Here is a 15,152-nt window from a genome sequence, read left to right on the forward strand (position 1 = left end):
GATAGATCGGTTTGGTGGAAGGGCTCGGGGCTGCCTGCTGGGAACAGGGAGCGGGGTTCGGCCACGCAGGAGGCTGCTGTGCCCTGGGAGCTGTTGGGGAAGCTGCTGAGTCCAGGGAGCTGTTTGGGATGCTGCTGTGCCCTTCCCAGGCTCGTGGTCAGAGCCTCAGCTCACGCGGTGTCAGGGCGCTTGGCTCCCACGTAGCAGCCCTGACGGGCCCAGGTTTGCTGTGGGGTGGTGAGAGCACCCGGTGGGGGACTTGTATGCGTGTGGGTGGGATGAAATCCCCCCTCCGGATCAGTTTGCGGTGCAACGTGGGTTAGATCCCTGTGGCTGCCAGAGAGTCAATAGGCACAAAAGAAATCTCATAAAGAGTCGGGAAATCGCTGCCTTACTGCCCAGCCGGGAAGCAGCGTGGCAGCAGGCTGCTCCAGCCTTCAGCCCGGCCAGGTGCAGACCCTCCCCGTGGCTCCCCTTCCTCTCCCAGCCCTGTTTGTGTTCATCAGCGCTGCTCCCGCCCAGGATCCGCAGCCATCACCAGCTCCGAGCTGGGATAATGGGCCATGAACGATGAACACCGGGCAGGATCAGCCACACGCCGCCTTCCATCTCCCAGCTCTCTCCGCAGCGCCTGGCCCCGCAGCTTTCGCTCGGTTCACCTGCGCTTTCCCTCCCGGGCAGTGCCAGGGGTTCGTCAGAGGCTCACGAGCAGGCAGGCTGGGATTTTTGTCAGTAAATGTTCCCTTTTTTTTTTTTTTTTCCCCTTTTCCGCTGAGAGGAGACAAAAAGACAGCAATGCTCAGAGGCTCTTCCTGAGTGCAGGTGTTAGCATTCAGACCAGTCACTGTATTAAAAGTGAAATGCTTCTTGAATTTACATTTAGATTGAAACAACATATGTCAAAGGTGTCTAATAGCTCGCTGGGATAACTGTGGCCTGATGCTGGGGCATTTATTGTCGGTTTGTATAATGAAGATAATTTTTTGCACTTGAAATTTAACTATATTGACATAATTATTCCTTTCCTTGAGACAATTGTAGGGTACAGCTACTTTGTGCTTGATTTTAAGAAGAAAGGGTAAAAAGGCCCTTTTCCTGCAGCCCACGCCGGCTGACAGCGTGTTACAGGGGGTAGGCGAGCACCAGCGAGTGCCATGGGTGCCACAGGGCCGGGCGCCCACTGGGGGCTGGCAGCTGTGGATGTGGTCCTGGGGGTCACAGCCTCCCCCCTCTGTCTTGTCCCCTTGGTGGCCTCCTGCCAGCCCCAGCATCTTCTCTGCGAGGCGCCAAGTCCCCGCTGAAAGGCAGGGCACAGAGATCCAGCGGTTTCTCTTCCCCACGTAGTCTCGCTGCAGGTCCGTACGCACAGACCTGTACAAGTCCCTCAGCAGAAAGCACGTGCGGAGCAGTCCCGAATTATTCCCCGACTATGAACGGTGCTTCCCTTTGTGTGTGGTCAGCCCGTGTACCCACGGTGATGGCGATAGTGCTGCCACTGGAAGGAGTGTTTTATCAAAACCATTGTGCTCGAGCACTGCCCGCTCTCGTTTAGGAGCAGGAATTCTCAGCCCTACATTCACGCCGCCCCCGGTGGGGCCATGGGCAGGAGCTGCAGGGCTGCGGGGTTTTGCCCCTCACCAGCCGAGGAGCGGGGCTGGGGGCCGGGCGGGCGCACGGCGTGTGCAGGGCTGCCTCCGCGCCACCTCCGCGCCAGCCACCCTCAGGTTAACAGCAGCAGAATGGAGGAGAGGAATTAAATGCGGGCAGTGAACTGTATTTAATTGGAGCCATATCACGGAGCTGAGGAATTAGTTCAATAGAGGCTCTTATCAGCATGTCTGAAGACTTGGGCTTTTTATCTAGCAATTGTTTTACTGCCGGCTCTTGCGGTTGCAAATAGCTGAATACAGGCACGTCGCTAGCCAAAATTTGGGTTTTGCTCTGTGTGGGGCTGGCTCTGCTCAGGGGCCAGCCTTTCCCAATGTGCCCCTGCCTGAGTACCCAGCATGGGCAGTGTCCCTGCTGGGCAGGGGCAACCCCGTTGCCTTGGAGCAGCTCCCGTGGCTGAACTCGGCCTTCCTCGCCTCTGCATTGCACGGGCAGGGAGGGAAGCACAAGGCTTGGAAGCACCGAATTTCAGAAAGCTTCTTGGCAGCGTTCAGGTTTTTACCAGAATTGGTGCCTTTCCAGAAGCAACTGTGATGCTGTGCAACCATAACTGGGATCCTTCTTTGCATGTTTTTATGAACTGCAATGCTCTTCCCCTTGGGCCTGGGCGCTCGGTGATACCAGGGCTTTCATTATTTACTCTGACAGTCTGCTGGCTCCTGCACCGTGGCCTGTCGCAGCCTGCGCTGCAAATCATCTCTCACCTTGTCACCACCGAGATGGCAATTTTACAGCTGGCAGCTTCAATCAAGTTGAATTTGCAGCTTGCGCTCTCTCTCTTTTTCTCTCTGCCGTGTGATGGTTTAGAAAACGGCACGAAGACTTCCTCGTAGCCACGCTCGGAAAAGCCTTGCAGTCAGATAGAAGGGGGATGCTCAGCCTGCTCAGCCCCCGCAGGCTCAGAGGCAGGCGAGCACCGGGTCAGGCATCCCTGGTGCGCCGCGAGGCTGCGGGCGCTGCTGGCCTGCGGAGCTGTCCGGGCTGTACTGCTTCCCCGCTTCTCCTCCTGCAGTTTAAATTATAAATGAAGCTTCCGTCTTTCTTATAAACCGGCAGCGTTTCTGGAAAGGGCTTTGTTTCTAAGCAGGTGCTTGGTATGTGTGAGCAGGGGGGTGCCCCAGGAACCCCCTGTGGTCTGTGCCCCCACGGTCTCTGACCCCGAGCTGTCCCAGGAGGGCGCCGGAGCCCGGTGCTCCCAGTCCCGGTCCTTTGGGATGTTCCCCGCAGGGGGAGGTGTTACCGTTTGATATCACGTTTGGCCATTTGATGTATTTGGCCTTACATTTGGATTTGGAGTGACACAGCAACGTGCTGAAACCCCCACCTGAGCACAACCCAGCTGCCACGATGTGCGCCCGAACCACTGCACAGACGTGGAGCCCGCTCACCGCCAGTGCCGAGCATCCCTGCTTGCCGGGAGGGGATACGTGGGTTGAAGCCCACTGCTGTCTTCAAAGATGACTTTATTTCTTGTTCAGGTTTTATACTCAATGCTGAGCTGCAGCACACACGCACACAGGTCTGGTTGTTCAGGAAGGTGTCACTGCACTAATGGTCGCTGGCTATAGAACTTGGTGCTGCGCTGGTGCTGCCGTGCATCTAAAACAAAGGACCCCCCATGTGGAGATAACTTCAGCTTTCGGCACGCTAATTGTTGGGCGCTCCTTACGTTCTGCCCCGAGCTCGTTGGTGTTTGCTCATCGTCTTTAGCCTTCTCCTGTGATGGGGGTGATGGTCCGTGATGTGGTGGGGGTGTCCCTTCAGCTTTGCTCACCGGTCCCCGTGTGCAAGATGGCACTCGCGCGTTGGAGGTTTGGCAAGCCACGGCACGTGCAGCGGGGTCTGGCGGTGGGTCCGGCGGTCGGGGCTGGCGCTGACCCGCTGCGGTCCCACAGGAGCAGCAGCTGGCCGAGGTGGCGGCGGCGCGGCAGGGGCTGCAGGCGGACCTGGGCACCGCCATCCGGCGCATCGCCGACCTGCAGCTGGCCATGGAGGAGCTGCGCGCCAGCGACGAGAGTGACGCCGAGAGGTGAGGCTGCGGGGCCAGGCGGGGCGCTCGCGGCGGGGAGGGATGCTGCAATGCAGCAAGGGCGATGCTGGGGTGCCGGCGGCTGCAGCCCTGCAGGAGAGGCAGCGTTTTGGCTGAGAGCATGTTCATGAACGAGTAACTTCGCACTGGTAAAGGGTCTCGTGAAAAAAGTGTCACCCTTGAAATCATCTTGTGTGGCCCAGCTTAAAAGAAGCAGAAAGGATGGAGGAGGCCCCGTTCACAGAGCAGCCTCCTGTTCCCTGCGGGCCTGGTGTGTCGGGGAGGCACAGAAGTGCCCCCTGCCCCTTCCTGCAGTGGAGAAACCAGCCCTGGCTTCGTGCCTTTCCCTTCCAGGGCTCGGCAGGGCCCGCGGGTGTCCCCAGGCTGCGGTGTCCATGCAGCGGGTGCCCTGGCACTGCATTTATCGATCGGAAAACCTGGGCTTTGTTCAGCCACAGGAGCTGGGGGACCTGGAGGAATCAGTGAAGCTGGGCACATTAGGTGGAAGAATTTACTAGGAAAAAATGGGAAAAGTATTCTATTGAATTTTTCAGCTGTTGTGTCCACAGCCCTCCAATTTTCCCCTCTGCTACACTGCTAAAGGAGCATCATGATAAATGGAGACAAAGTAGATAAATACATTTTTAAAAAATGGCAGGGATGTGCTTGTCATCATGCTGTGAGAAAAGATTTTTCTTTGTGTAGTGATTAAACCAAGGAAGGGTGAGCTAGAAACCATGAGCTCAGAAATTCACTCCTTCTTAAAAAAAAAAAAAAAAAAAAAAGAAAAGGATTTCCAATACAATTGACACATTACAGAGAGGTGAGAAGCGCTTCCCGGCAGGGACATCCTCAGCTGCCGCATTTGGGAAAAGCCGTGGGTTCTGCTTCACCCTTCAGCAGCACTCACGATGCCTGATGGCACGTCCTGCAGCCACCATCCACGCAGCCCCGGGCAGGGTCCCTGCGGTGTCACCAGCTCGGGGCCCTTGGAACCCTCTCCCTGGCTCTGGTGGGGACGGCAATGTTTGTCCCCTGCCCTGGAGGGTGGCTCGGTGACCCCGCTGCTCCCTGCCCGTCCTGACCACAGGCACCCCAGCCCGAGGCAGCTGCCACGCCTGCTGCAGCAGCCCCCAGCCCTGCGGGGGTGGTGGGGATGTCTGCAGGGTCCCTGTAGCAGCCCAGAGGTGCGGTGCGGGGAGCAGGAGAGGTTTTCAGCCTTGCAGCCTGCTTGGCCAGCACAGGAGGCTGTACCCCGGCTCCGCACAGCCCTGCTCCACTGCGTTGGCACCAAGCTCTGACGTGGATCCTCTGGAAAGATTCTGATCTGTATCTGACCCTATTGTCCTTTGTTTGCAGCGTGCAGACGGCGCGGGACACGCTCTGCTCCAGGAAGGAGACGTGAGTGAGCCCTTGGAGCTGCTGGCCGCAGGCGTGGTGCCCGTGCAGGGCTGTCGGTGAAGGCTGCGTGCGTGCCACCGCGTGTCACCGCGTGCCCCACGCTCCTACCCCATGCGGATGGACTGGCTTCTGTGCCAGCTCCATGTGCCCCACATGCACCTGACTGCTGCGCTCTCCCCGAGCGCTCTGCTTGCGCCTGCTGGGCTGTAGTGGGGCACGTTGGGCTGCTCTGCGGCCTGGGAGGGAAACGGAGACCCCAAAGGGCTCCATCCAGCCCGCGGCTGGAGCAGGGCTGCACGGGCGGGCAGAGGGAGCTCTGGCCCCAGGGAGTCACCGCTTCCCCCTCCGGATGGACCGCAGGACCCAGTGGGGTCAGGGACCCCCAGGCTCCCTCCCGACACTAACAAGGGCTCTCCTCTCTCCTCTTCTCTCCCCGCAGGGACGCCTGCTCCAGCATCGGCTCCATTCTGAGCCTGGAGCCTGCAGAAAGCATCCGCTCCTGGCTGGGCTTGGCCACGGGCTGGTCGTCCCCGACGGGTGGCAGCGTGGCCGGGAGCCTCTCGGCGCAGTCCATCGGGAGCCGCAGCGCCCAGGGCCCAAGGTAAGGGGATGCCATGGGCACAGCGGGCAGCGGCAGCCTGGGGGGAGCCCCACGCAGCTCTCCTCCGGGGAAACCACTAGCGCTGGGTGTCAGCTCCAACGGCTTGCAATGCGTGGAGGGTAGAAAAAGCCAGCGCCCTGTGGCGAGGCGCGGGCTCTTGGGGCTCTGGGTGCTCGCTGGGCTGGTGCTGCTCGAGGGCGGGTGTCAGGGCAGGCAGCGCCCTGCAGCGCCGTGCGCATAGGCAGGGAGCCTGGGGTGTGCAGCATGCAGAGCCTGGCTGGTGGTAGCCCGGGGAGCAGGGCTGGGTGTTGCAGCCCCAGTGCATTGACCAAAGTATTGGTCAGTTGGTGACGCCAGTGTCCCCTGTGGCTCTGTCCCCATGCAGAGCACAGCCTGGCCCCAGGGCCGGGGGGCTGCTGGCACTGATCTTCTCTCTCCGTAAGCCTTGCAGTCACACACATCTGGTGGCATCTGTTGATTTCACCGTTATTTTCCCTTCCAGCTAAGATATCTTTAAGGATATTAAGGGAAAAAAAAATCAATTTGCAAACACTGCTGGTGGATCAGCCCAAACAGTTTAGCAAGAGCCTTATGTTATTAGTTCTTTAATACTTGCTCTGCGAGGAAAATGTATGCCATCTCACACAGCACGCCTGCGTTTGGGCCACTTCAGCTGAAGAAATGCTTTGGTTGGCTTAGGGCTTGCAAGGCTCCGTGACCGACATTTGCAATCATTTTTCAAGTCCGAGTATTCTGAAGGTGCTTGGGGGGCAGCGAAGTAGCCCCAAGGGCTGGGGGCGGGCATGGGTATCCGCCGTGAGATGGCAGAGGCACTGCCGGGCAGCACGTGGACACTGCCATCAGTTCTTCCTTCTGTGGGTGTCCTGGTGCGGCGTGTAGGTGGCTGCAAGAGAAGGGAGGGGGACAAACACGGTCGGTTTGGTGTGGCAGGTCCCACAGCGCAGCGAGGAGCACCGCGGCGGCAGGCAGGAGCGAGCGGGGGAACCGCGGGGTTTGAGGTCGCAGCATCAAATCAAGGAAGGTAGTCGCTGCCACGCCAGCATCAGTGAAACGCTAGATGAAAGCCACTACATCAAAAACATGCTTCAAGCAGTAAAATATCCCTTGATGTATTCTCTAGAGGTAATTTAAAGAGGCGATGCAGCCTATTTGAGGATTTGTATGCCATATGCTCACTTTTCGCTACTGAGGAAACAGTATGCATTTATACAGTTTTAATATGAAATATGTTAATTTTTGGTGGCGATGCTGCCGGGCTGTGAGCAAGCTGCAGAGTGGCCCGAGCACTCGCGTGGCCAAACCGCTGGGGCTCGGCCCGACACTGCGCCGCAGCAGGGACGCATGGTGGCAGGGGCTCGGCAGGAGCCATTGCAAAGGCTCTTGGTGTCCACCTGGTGCCCATCTACTCCGTATCAATGTGTGGTTTCATGGGTAGAAAAGACTGGATGCAGGCTGAGGCAGCTCTCAGGCTGCTGCTCGTTGCAGACGTTAGCATTAATCTCACTGCTCTGATTCCGGAAGGGTCTGTCCTCTCTGCGTGCTGTGGCTTTGTACAGTAAAATAACTAGCTATTGCCAGAATTAGTTTTCTGAAGAGCAAGTCCCCCGGCAGCAGACAGCTTGAATAGGCTGGAGCAGTCTGCCCAGTGCTGGGAGAAGGCAGAACTTGGAGCAGGGCTGGGAGCAGGGCAGGAGACGGCTGGGAGCCCCGAGGCAGCTGTGCTGCCGTGCTGCTCTCCAGTGCCCACCGGCAGCGGTTCCTCTCCATCCCTCAGCACCACTTGGGGTCTGCTGGTCCGAGTGACCCAACCGTGATTGTAAGTGCATGGCAGTGAGTCAGGAGTTACGGCTTATATCATGTCTCTGAGCTGAGCTGCACTGGATTTATAATGAAAGGGCAGGTTTGTAGGCTTGGGGATTAATAAAAATTACTTACCGGGCCGACCACGGCCATTGAGAAAGGAAATTTGTACCTAGACCTGGAAATAATGTGACAATCTGGCTCTGTCCTGGGGTTACTGAAAAGGCAAATTGCAAATCCCATTGTGGTAGCTGTGTTTGGCTTTGCTAATCTAAGATGGAAACATTAGAGAGGAGGCTGAATGAAATGCAAACAAACAGAAGATGAGACTGGTAGGTAATAAAAATGAGATCAGCAAAACGAGCTCTTCCTTATTAAGATTCCTTTGTCTTACACAAGCACCCAGTAATGAAAAATGAATCTGCCTAGCACTCGCTTCTCTGTAGTACATATGGGATATTTCCTGAACAAACAGCTGTCAAAAGCCAGAGGAAAGAATATAAGGCTATTACTGTCAGCATAGTGTGCAGAAACGAGAGATTTGATTAACGTTTTCTTTAATTCTCTGCTATTTAAATGCTTGTACAAAATGTTGGACAGCAGAGCTAAGCCTCAATAAATATGACACACAGCAGAGTTGGACAACCCTTCCATTTCTTATTAGGAAGCAAACTCAGAACTTAATACATTAATCCTGCCTCTCGCCAGGCAGGTCGTGGCTGCGTGGCAGCCGGTCCTGAGGTGCAGGCAGGGGAATTGAAGGACCTTTAGGCACCTTTAGGTGCTCGCGCCCTGCAGCACCCACAGCCCCAGTGTGCCCTGGTGCTGCCGTTATCCCCGCGGGGCTGCCCGGGCGTTGTGCGGCTGGGATTGCCCGGGGAGAGGTGGTAGCTCTGCTCACAGGCTCCAGGCGTCCTTTCCCCTTCTGTTCTCATCCCTGAAACCTGGATCCCAGGTACCAAGGCTGCTGGGATGTGCCACGCTTGTCTGAAAATGGTATGGTGTCAAAGCAAATTGTTATATTAAAACTGGGAGCTGTTCTGTAGATGACGGCGTGATGAGAAAATCCTCTTCTGTCAGAAATTAGGCCAATTTCTTCTCCCTCCCTGAAATGGAGTTGTCTTGGCTTTATTTATGAGCTACCAGGAAAAGCATCCGAGCTCCACTTTTATCCCTGGTCATGTGTTGCAGTGCATGTGTGGATTTTATTGTATAAATTATTTCAACTACCATAATTGTAATCATGTTAATTGCTGTGTAATCTTCACTAATTATTGTTGTATGTCATTTGCTTTGGTGTGAATGGCATATTACAGAGTTCCTTTTGGCTCACAGATGCCTTCAGAGTTCTGCATTAGGCCCTGTGCCTTAGGAAAGCCATCTTCCTGGCACTGGGGCGACGAGCAGTGTTTGCTTTGCAGCACACTCGCCCATCCTGCCTCCCGCAGCGTCTCCCGCTGCCCCCAAAATGAGGGGGGAGCACCACAAACGGCGGGGGACGCAGGGATGCTGTCCCGAGCCCTAGGAGCTGTTGGTGGTACATCATCAGCCCGTGGTTTGGGATGAGTGGATGGAGGAGGGCTGCCACAGGACAGGGCTGTCGTGCATCTGTGCCTCTCGTTTGCAGAAAGTAATTAATAGAAATTGAGGTGTAATTTCAGAGCCTCTGCGACCCCAGGGCACGCAGCAGTGGAGGCTGCAGCCGGATGCTGCGGGCAGAAGCTTGGGGACAAAGCACTGAGGGGTGGGTGGCAGCCAGAAGCTGGGTGCCCAGGGCTTGGGGGTCTCCAGTGGGCACAAAGCCGGGGAGCCCCTGCAAAACAGCCCCCCAGCCTCATCCACGTTCTCCCAGAGAGAATAATGTGATATTCTGGTCCCCAGTGTGGACTTTTTGGTGCCCCCCCTCCAGTTTTGGCAGCACAGCTTCCTGTGAGGGAAGCGCTAACAGCTTCTGCTGGAAGGACTCGAGTGTTGTAGGGGCTGGAAAGAAAGAGGAAAAGCGCCAAAAGCTGAGGAATCCTGCAGCGCTTTCCCCTCGCACGCTGCATCGCTGCCTGGGGGGGGGTCTTTGGCTTCAGCCCTTCTGCTGGGGGCAGGGGTCTGAGCACAGGGCAGGTGCAGCCCCTTGCGCAGGGACCTGGAGCGGCGCTGGCCCCGCCGTGCTGCTGGGGCTGGGAGCAGGGCTCCCGCTCGCTGCCTTCGCTCCACTTCAGGCTCTAAAGATCTCCGTAAAAATAGGAACTGCCCATCACGCTGAGCAGGACAATAATTTGCCGAGTGCGAGCTGGCTGTGTTCACAGTCCATTAGTGCTTCTTACCTCCTCACTTCACTTTTAGCTCGGTCTTAAAAAAACAAAGGAAAATATCGAAGCTGACTGTTTAATTTATGAAAGTCGGCCACGCGGCAGGCAGTTTACAGTACTATTTGGAAATACGGGGAGTGATTGGAGCAATTTCCATACGTATTCTCTCGGAAGGATCACACCAGTTATTTAGGTAGGATGCAATTTAGGATGCTAAAAACCAGCATTACCGAAACGTCTCAAGCCATTAATCAGCCGGACGCTTCAGCGATGTTGGGCGCAGCGGCGCGGTGAGTCCTGGAGGTTGCTGCATTCCTTCCAGATCAGACCTGTGGTTAATTCGCTCCACGTGGAATAACCGAGCAGTGTGGGGCCGCTGGCGAGCTGGGAGCACGTGGCCCAGCAGGCGCTGGGGACCGAGGGGACCCGCAGCGGCTCCGTTCCCCTCCGGCGGCTGCAGTCCCTTCCCCTTGGCAGCCGCGGAGTTTGTCTTGGCGTGTAAATGATTTCATGGGTCAGCAGAGCCCGGGCCGAGCTTGTCCCGCGTTGTCGCTGGGATTATCCACCCTCACCCCGTTCCCATGGCGACGCGAGCCTTTCCCTGGGCAGGATGCTTTTCTCCTGCTGATGGAAAACCTGACTGCTGCTCCTGCACATCGGAGCCTGCTCACCTCCTGGAGATGTGTTTGTATTTAGGTTCTGCTGCTTCACCCCGTCCTTCCCTCTCTTTTTTCTCTCCTTTTTGGTTCCAGACACACTTGGACCCAGGAAGCCTTTCCGCTGCAGCCAGGTCCAGGTCCCCCTGGGTGCTTTCTGGCTGAGCGAGGGCCGGGCGGTGCTGAGGGGCTCCCAGCACCGGGCTCAGCCCCTGCCAACCTGCGGTGCTCGTGGGCGCCCGCACTCCTCGTCTCACCGGCACACGGCTGAGAGCGAGCAGCCTATAGATAGTAACTGGCTATCATTGAGCTAAAATTACACACTGCGCAGCGCTGCAGAGCGTCTGCTTTATTTCAGACATGCCCTGGCAAAGCAGCCCTTTGCCTTTCCCTGCAGTGGCACAGGCAGAAAATCCATTTCTTCAGCCCTTCATGCCAGTGTAGGTGATGGGGTGACCGTGCAAAGTGTCACCTGGGGCTCGGTGTCACTGGTGACACCAAGGCCACAGTGAGTGAAGCCCGCTCCCCATCTCTGCGTCAGGTCTGCAAGGACAGGGACAGGCTTGGTGCAGAACAGCCCTTTCACAGCCTGCAGGCACCAGGATCTGGCCCCTTGAGAAGGAATTCAGCATCCGTGGTGCCTGTGGGGGTGTTCCCCAGCTCCTGTCCCAGCACCGTGCCCGGCATGAGGGGACGTGGTGGCGGTGGGTGGTGGTGTTGCCCTTTCTGCTGCTTGACGTCTGCGCTCAGTGCAAGCTGCCAGAGCCATATGTGCCGAGCCGATGCCACTCCCAGTGTAGCACCACGCTCTTGCTTATGACCCCGCGGGCCCGCAGGGGTGAGGGCTGTGTTTCAGGGGCAGAATGGGGGGGAATGGCTCATCGTCGCTGAGCGCGCACAGCACCCCCGCGGTTCCTGCCATTCGCAGTGCCACTGCTCGCAGGGTGAGCTTCTAGCCCCGCGCCATCAGGCTCACTTTGACTCACTTCTGACAGCCGCTCTTCAAAGAGCAGATTTTCCCCCAAACTGTGTTTGCTTGGAGAGGAAATGTGTGCTGCTGGGCAGAGAGCTGCCGTGCTGCTCTGCCGGCCCCTGCCCGACCTGGCTCTTCCTCAGAGCCCCTCTTTGCAAAGGAAATCCTGCTCTGACCCCATATGAAAGCAGCTTGTCCCTCAGCTTGTGCTGCCTGTGCTGTGCCTGGGGCTGGGTGTTCGTTCTGCTCCTGCAGTTCCTGGTGGTTTTTCCTTCCCAGAGGAACGCTGGTGCAACACGACCTGCGGTAATGTTCAGAGGCATTTAGGTTACTCTGTGAGTTGTTTTCATAGAATTTGAGAATAATCTTTGGTTTGGGCAGGAATAAAATAAGTCCTATATTTTGCTATAAGCTGGCAAGAAGGAAGGATGTTTGGAGCTGTGTGTTGCTTTGACAGAGTTGAAGTCGATGATGCCGTACACTTTGTGCCACGGAGTCAGCTGGTTTGGTTTGCTCAGAGTTATTTAAGATAGAATCTTCGGTCACTGCTGAACTTCTCGATGCTGCAATGAGAGTTTGTTTGGAGATTACTGTGCAAATATCAGCTTTTTGCAGCTCACGCATGGCCTTGCTGAATGACATTATGCTTAGTGAAAACCACGCTGCTTAAACTAACGTGGCTGTCTGTTGTTTAGGGGGAGCAGAGACATGGCAGAGCCAGCAGCCACCCGGCCGGGCTCTTCACTGAGCACCACGAGGTCCATCGATGCCGGGGACCCGGGGACAGCTGCGAGTCCTTTACTCGGTGCTAGAAGACGGGAATATGGAAAAACTCCTGCAGACGAAGAGGAGCTGGCAGGTTCAAAGCAGCCAGTGGATAAAGCAGGAACAAGGTCCCCCCTGGTGCCACGGCGGGGGCTCTCGCCCACCCTGGAGGGGAGCACCCCCAGCCCAGCGTCTCCGCCGGTGCCGAGGAGCGTGCGCTCCCCGCTGCCCAGCGCCTCGGCCGCGCTCTCTGACTACGTGGGGGAGCTGCGCAGGAGAAGGGGAGCGGAGCGGGAGCAGGGGCCGCTGCAGCTGGAGGACGCCTCCGCCCTCCCCATCTACCGCACCACCGGTGCCGCTGCCCTGCGGCGCTGCCGGGTGCAGCCAGAGGTGGCCGAGGCCCCGGGGCACTTGAGCACGGATCAGCCCGGGGCAAGCGGCGGAGCCGGCAGCAGCCTCCTGCGCTCCAGCAGCCTGCGGAGCATGGCCTGGGAGCCGGCGGAGACAGGGGAGCCGGCACGCTCCCCGGTGCTGAAAAGAGCCTCCAAGTTTGGCTCCTGCGACTCCCTTCTGCTCTCCCTGGGCAGCTCTGGTCGTGGCCTGAGCTCGGCAGCCGCGGGGATGGAGGCACTCGGGGCGCCCCGGCTGAGGCCGTGGAGGAGCTGCCTGGAGCCGTCGGCGGAGGAGGGCGGGGAGGCCGCGGGCTGGGCCTCGCTGGGCTGTCGGAGCGCGCGGTCCAGCCCCGGGCTGGGAGAGGGGCAGGGGGGCGACCCCAGTGGCTGGAAGATGCCCACCCTCAGCTTCGAGAGGAGAACTGGCCCCGACTTGGACGACTTCCTCCCGGCCATCCGGAAATCCCGCTCCACGAGCAGCCTGGCCAAGCCCGGCAGGGACAGACGGGACGGCCACCGGCCCCTGACCGTCCGCTTCGAGGATGAGACCATCGCAGGGAGCTCGGCTTCCTCCAGGAGCAGGAGCACGGTGCAGCCCGGCCTGGCCCCCGGGGGGGACGCCGGCACCCTCTCCGACTCCTCCTCATCCTCGGGCTCCGTCCACTCCTCCAGGAGCGCCGACAGCATCAAGCGCCGGCCGCGGAGGCCGGACGGGGAGGGCTGCAGCGGCAAAGGCACCACCGAAAGCAGCGTGGAGAGCCTCCGAGCGGAGGCAGAAGGGAAGGAGGATGACGTGAGCAGCATCATGAGGAAGTACCTTGGAAAAGAGTGAGGTAACTGCGCCGTTCTGTGAGCCTGCACCCAGGCCCTGGTTGCCCCGAGCACGGAGCAGCGATGGCAGGTTCGCCCCCGAGCCGCTGCCCTCCAGCCCACGCTGCCCTGACACCGCGGGGTGCCCACTGTGCTCCCCCGGGCTTCCCAAAACCACTGTCCCCTAACCCCTGCCACACAACCCCATGGAGACATCCTGCTGTCTGGGAGCTCAGCCCTGTGGCTGTGCTTGTCTGCTGAGCTTGAAATTTTCCTTGCCTCGACACCGAAGGTCACCCCCTCCAGAGGTGGCAGCTCGGCTTTGTCAGGCTCGCGTCTTGTAGTTAGCAATTGTCTCTGACAACCACTTGGATCCAATTTTTGGATTACAACTGACACTTGGAGAATTAGGATTTATTACTGCAATCCAGGTTTGAAAGCAAAGTCCCTAATGAATGCACCACAACTGTAATTAAGTGTTTAAAATAGATTAGAAAAACATTTTGTAAAACCATTGCCTTTAGATGAACTTATTGGGTGTCAAGCTGTGACCAAATTGACTAAGCCAACACAAGGAGGGAGCATGTGTTAATAAAACATTTCTTTCCAGGAAGCAAAATTTGCATAATGCAATGTCCCACTTAGCAGGGCCTCTGTTGCAATAAGCTGCAGTCACCGGCCCCTTACCCGAGTGAGGAGCTGCCACCAGGCAAAACACCGCCCCACGCAAGGGCGATGGGAAAGGGCGAAGGGATGGGAAATGTGTAATTTAAACAGGGACTGAAAGTGGCTCCCCAAAAGACATGAGATGGTTTTACAGCTGATTAGACTCTTTTGGTTTTAATTATATTCTGGTTTCTATGTGCTCCTAGTCTATTCCATGTCACTGCGGGTGCGCTCAGGGTCAGCCATGGGGACGAAGCACTTTTCTTCTCCTGCAGTCGCTCGGCCCACGAGGTGTCTCACCCCACTGTACACTGCTCAGAATTAAGCAAAACAGCCAAAGGATGCTTTTGGGGCTGGGTGTGAAATGCAGTGACAGCAGAGCGGAGCATGAGGGCTGGTCAAACCGAGCTGCGTGTTGAAGAGCACGTTGCAGGATCTCTTCCCTATATAAGTCTTTCTTCTATTTTTAGTTTCCAGAAGCTGAGACTGTATCTGAAGCTTTTATAATTCCATTCGTATTTGAAGCTGGGCATGGCCGTGGTTCCCCAGCTCCTGCCTGCTGGGACATCTGCCCACGTCCCCCTGACACCAAGGACAGCGACGTGGTGCCTGTTGTGAAGGCAGGCCGTGTTCCCGTGTCTGCTTGGTTTTTACACAATAAAGGATTTGCTTCTTTGACCCCAGCCTCCTCTTGCCTTGCCTTTCCCTCGTTCCTAGAGGACACACGGCCTCATTTGTCAGGTGTTTGTGGCACGATACGGGTACAAGCACAGCTCTCCCAATCAGTGTATGGCTGGAAGGGTCACACCGGCGTGCACAGCCCCATGCGCCCTTCGGAGCAGCATTTTTAAGGCAAATTGGGCAGCATTCAGCATTTTGTCTTGCCTTTTGGTTTCCTCACATTCCTTTCTAATTTAAACCAAGCCATTGCAGCAAGAAGCACTTTCCTTGTCACGGATGAATGTGAAGCCTCCGTCTCCGGGTTCACATCAGCACTTTACTCAGCCTCACGCACGCTGTGAGCAGTTTCTCACCCCCAGCCAGCGCCGCAGTGCCAGCAGAGTCTG

The 15,152-nt window shown here is 57.3% G+C and overlaps 1 protein-coding gene across 1 annotated transcript in view; it reads left to right on the forward strand.

Annotated features, from left to right (window-relative positions):
- MYO18B (myosin XVIIIB) overlaps window positions 1–14,641 on the forward strand; it is a 61,458-nt gene extending 46,817 nt beyond the window's left edge. The window contains exons 39-42 of the mRNA XM_040577584.1: window positions 3,564–3,697; window positions 5,057–5,098; window positions 5,538–5,699; window positions 12,148–14,641. Coding sequence (XP_040433518.1) covers window positions 3,564–3,697; window positions 5,057–5,098; window positions 5,538–5,699; window positions 12,148–13,441 — 1,632 coding nt within the window. The 3' untranslated portion in view covers window positions 13,442–14,641. The remainder of the gene's footprint in view (window positions 1–3,563; window positions 3,698–5,056; window positions 5,099–5,537; window positions 5,700–12,147) is intronic.
- Window positions 14,642–15,152: the final 511 nt, after the last annotated feature.

Source organism: Cygnus olor, chromosome 17, assembly GCF_009769625.2.
Source record: "Cygnus olor isolate bCygOlo1 chromosome 17, bCygOlo1.pri.v2, whole genome shotgun sequence".
NCBI classification, from domain to species: Eukaryota; Metazoa; Chordata; class Aves; order Anseriformes; family Anatidae; genus Cygnus; species Cygnus olor.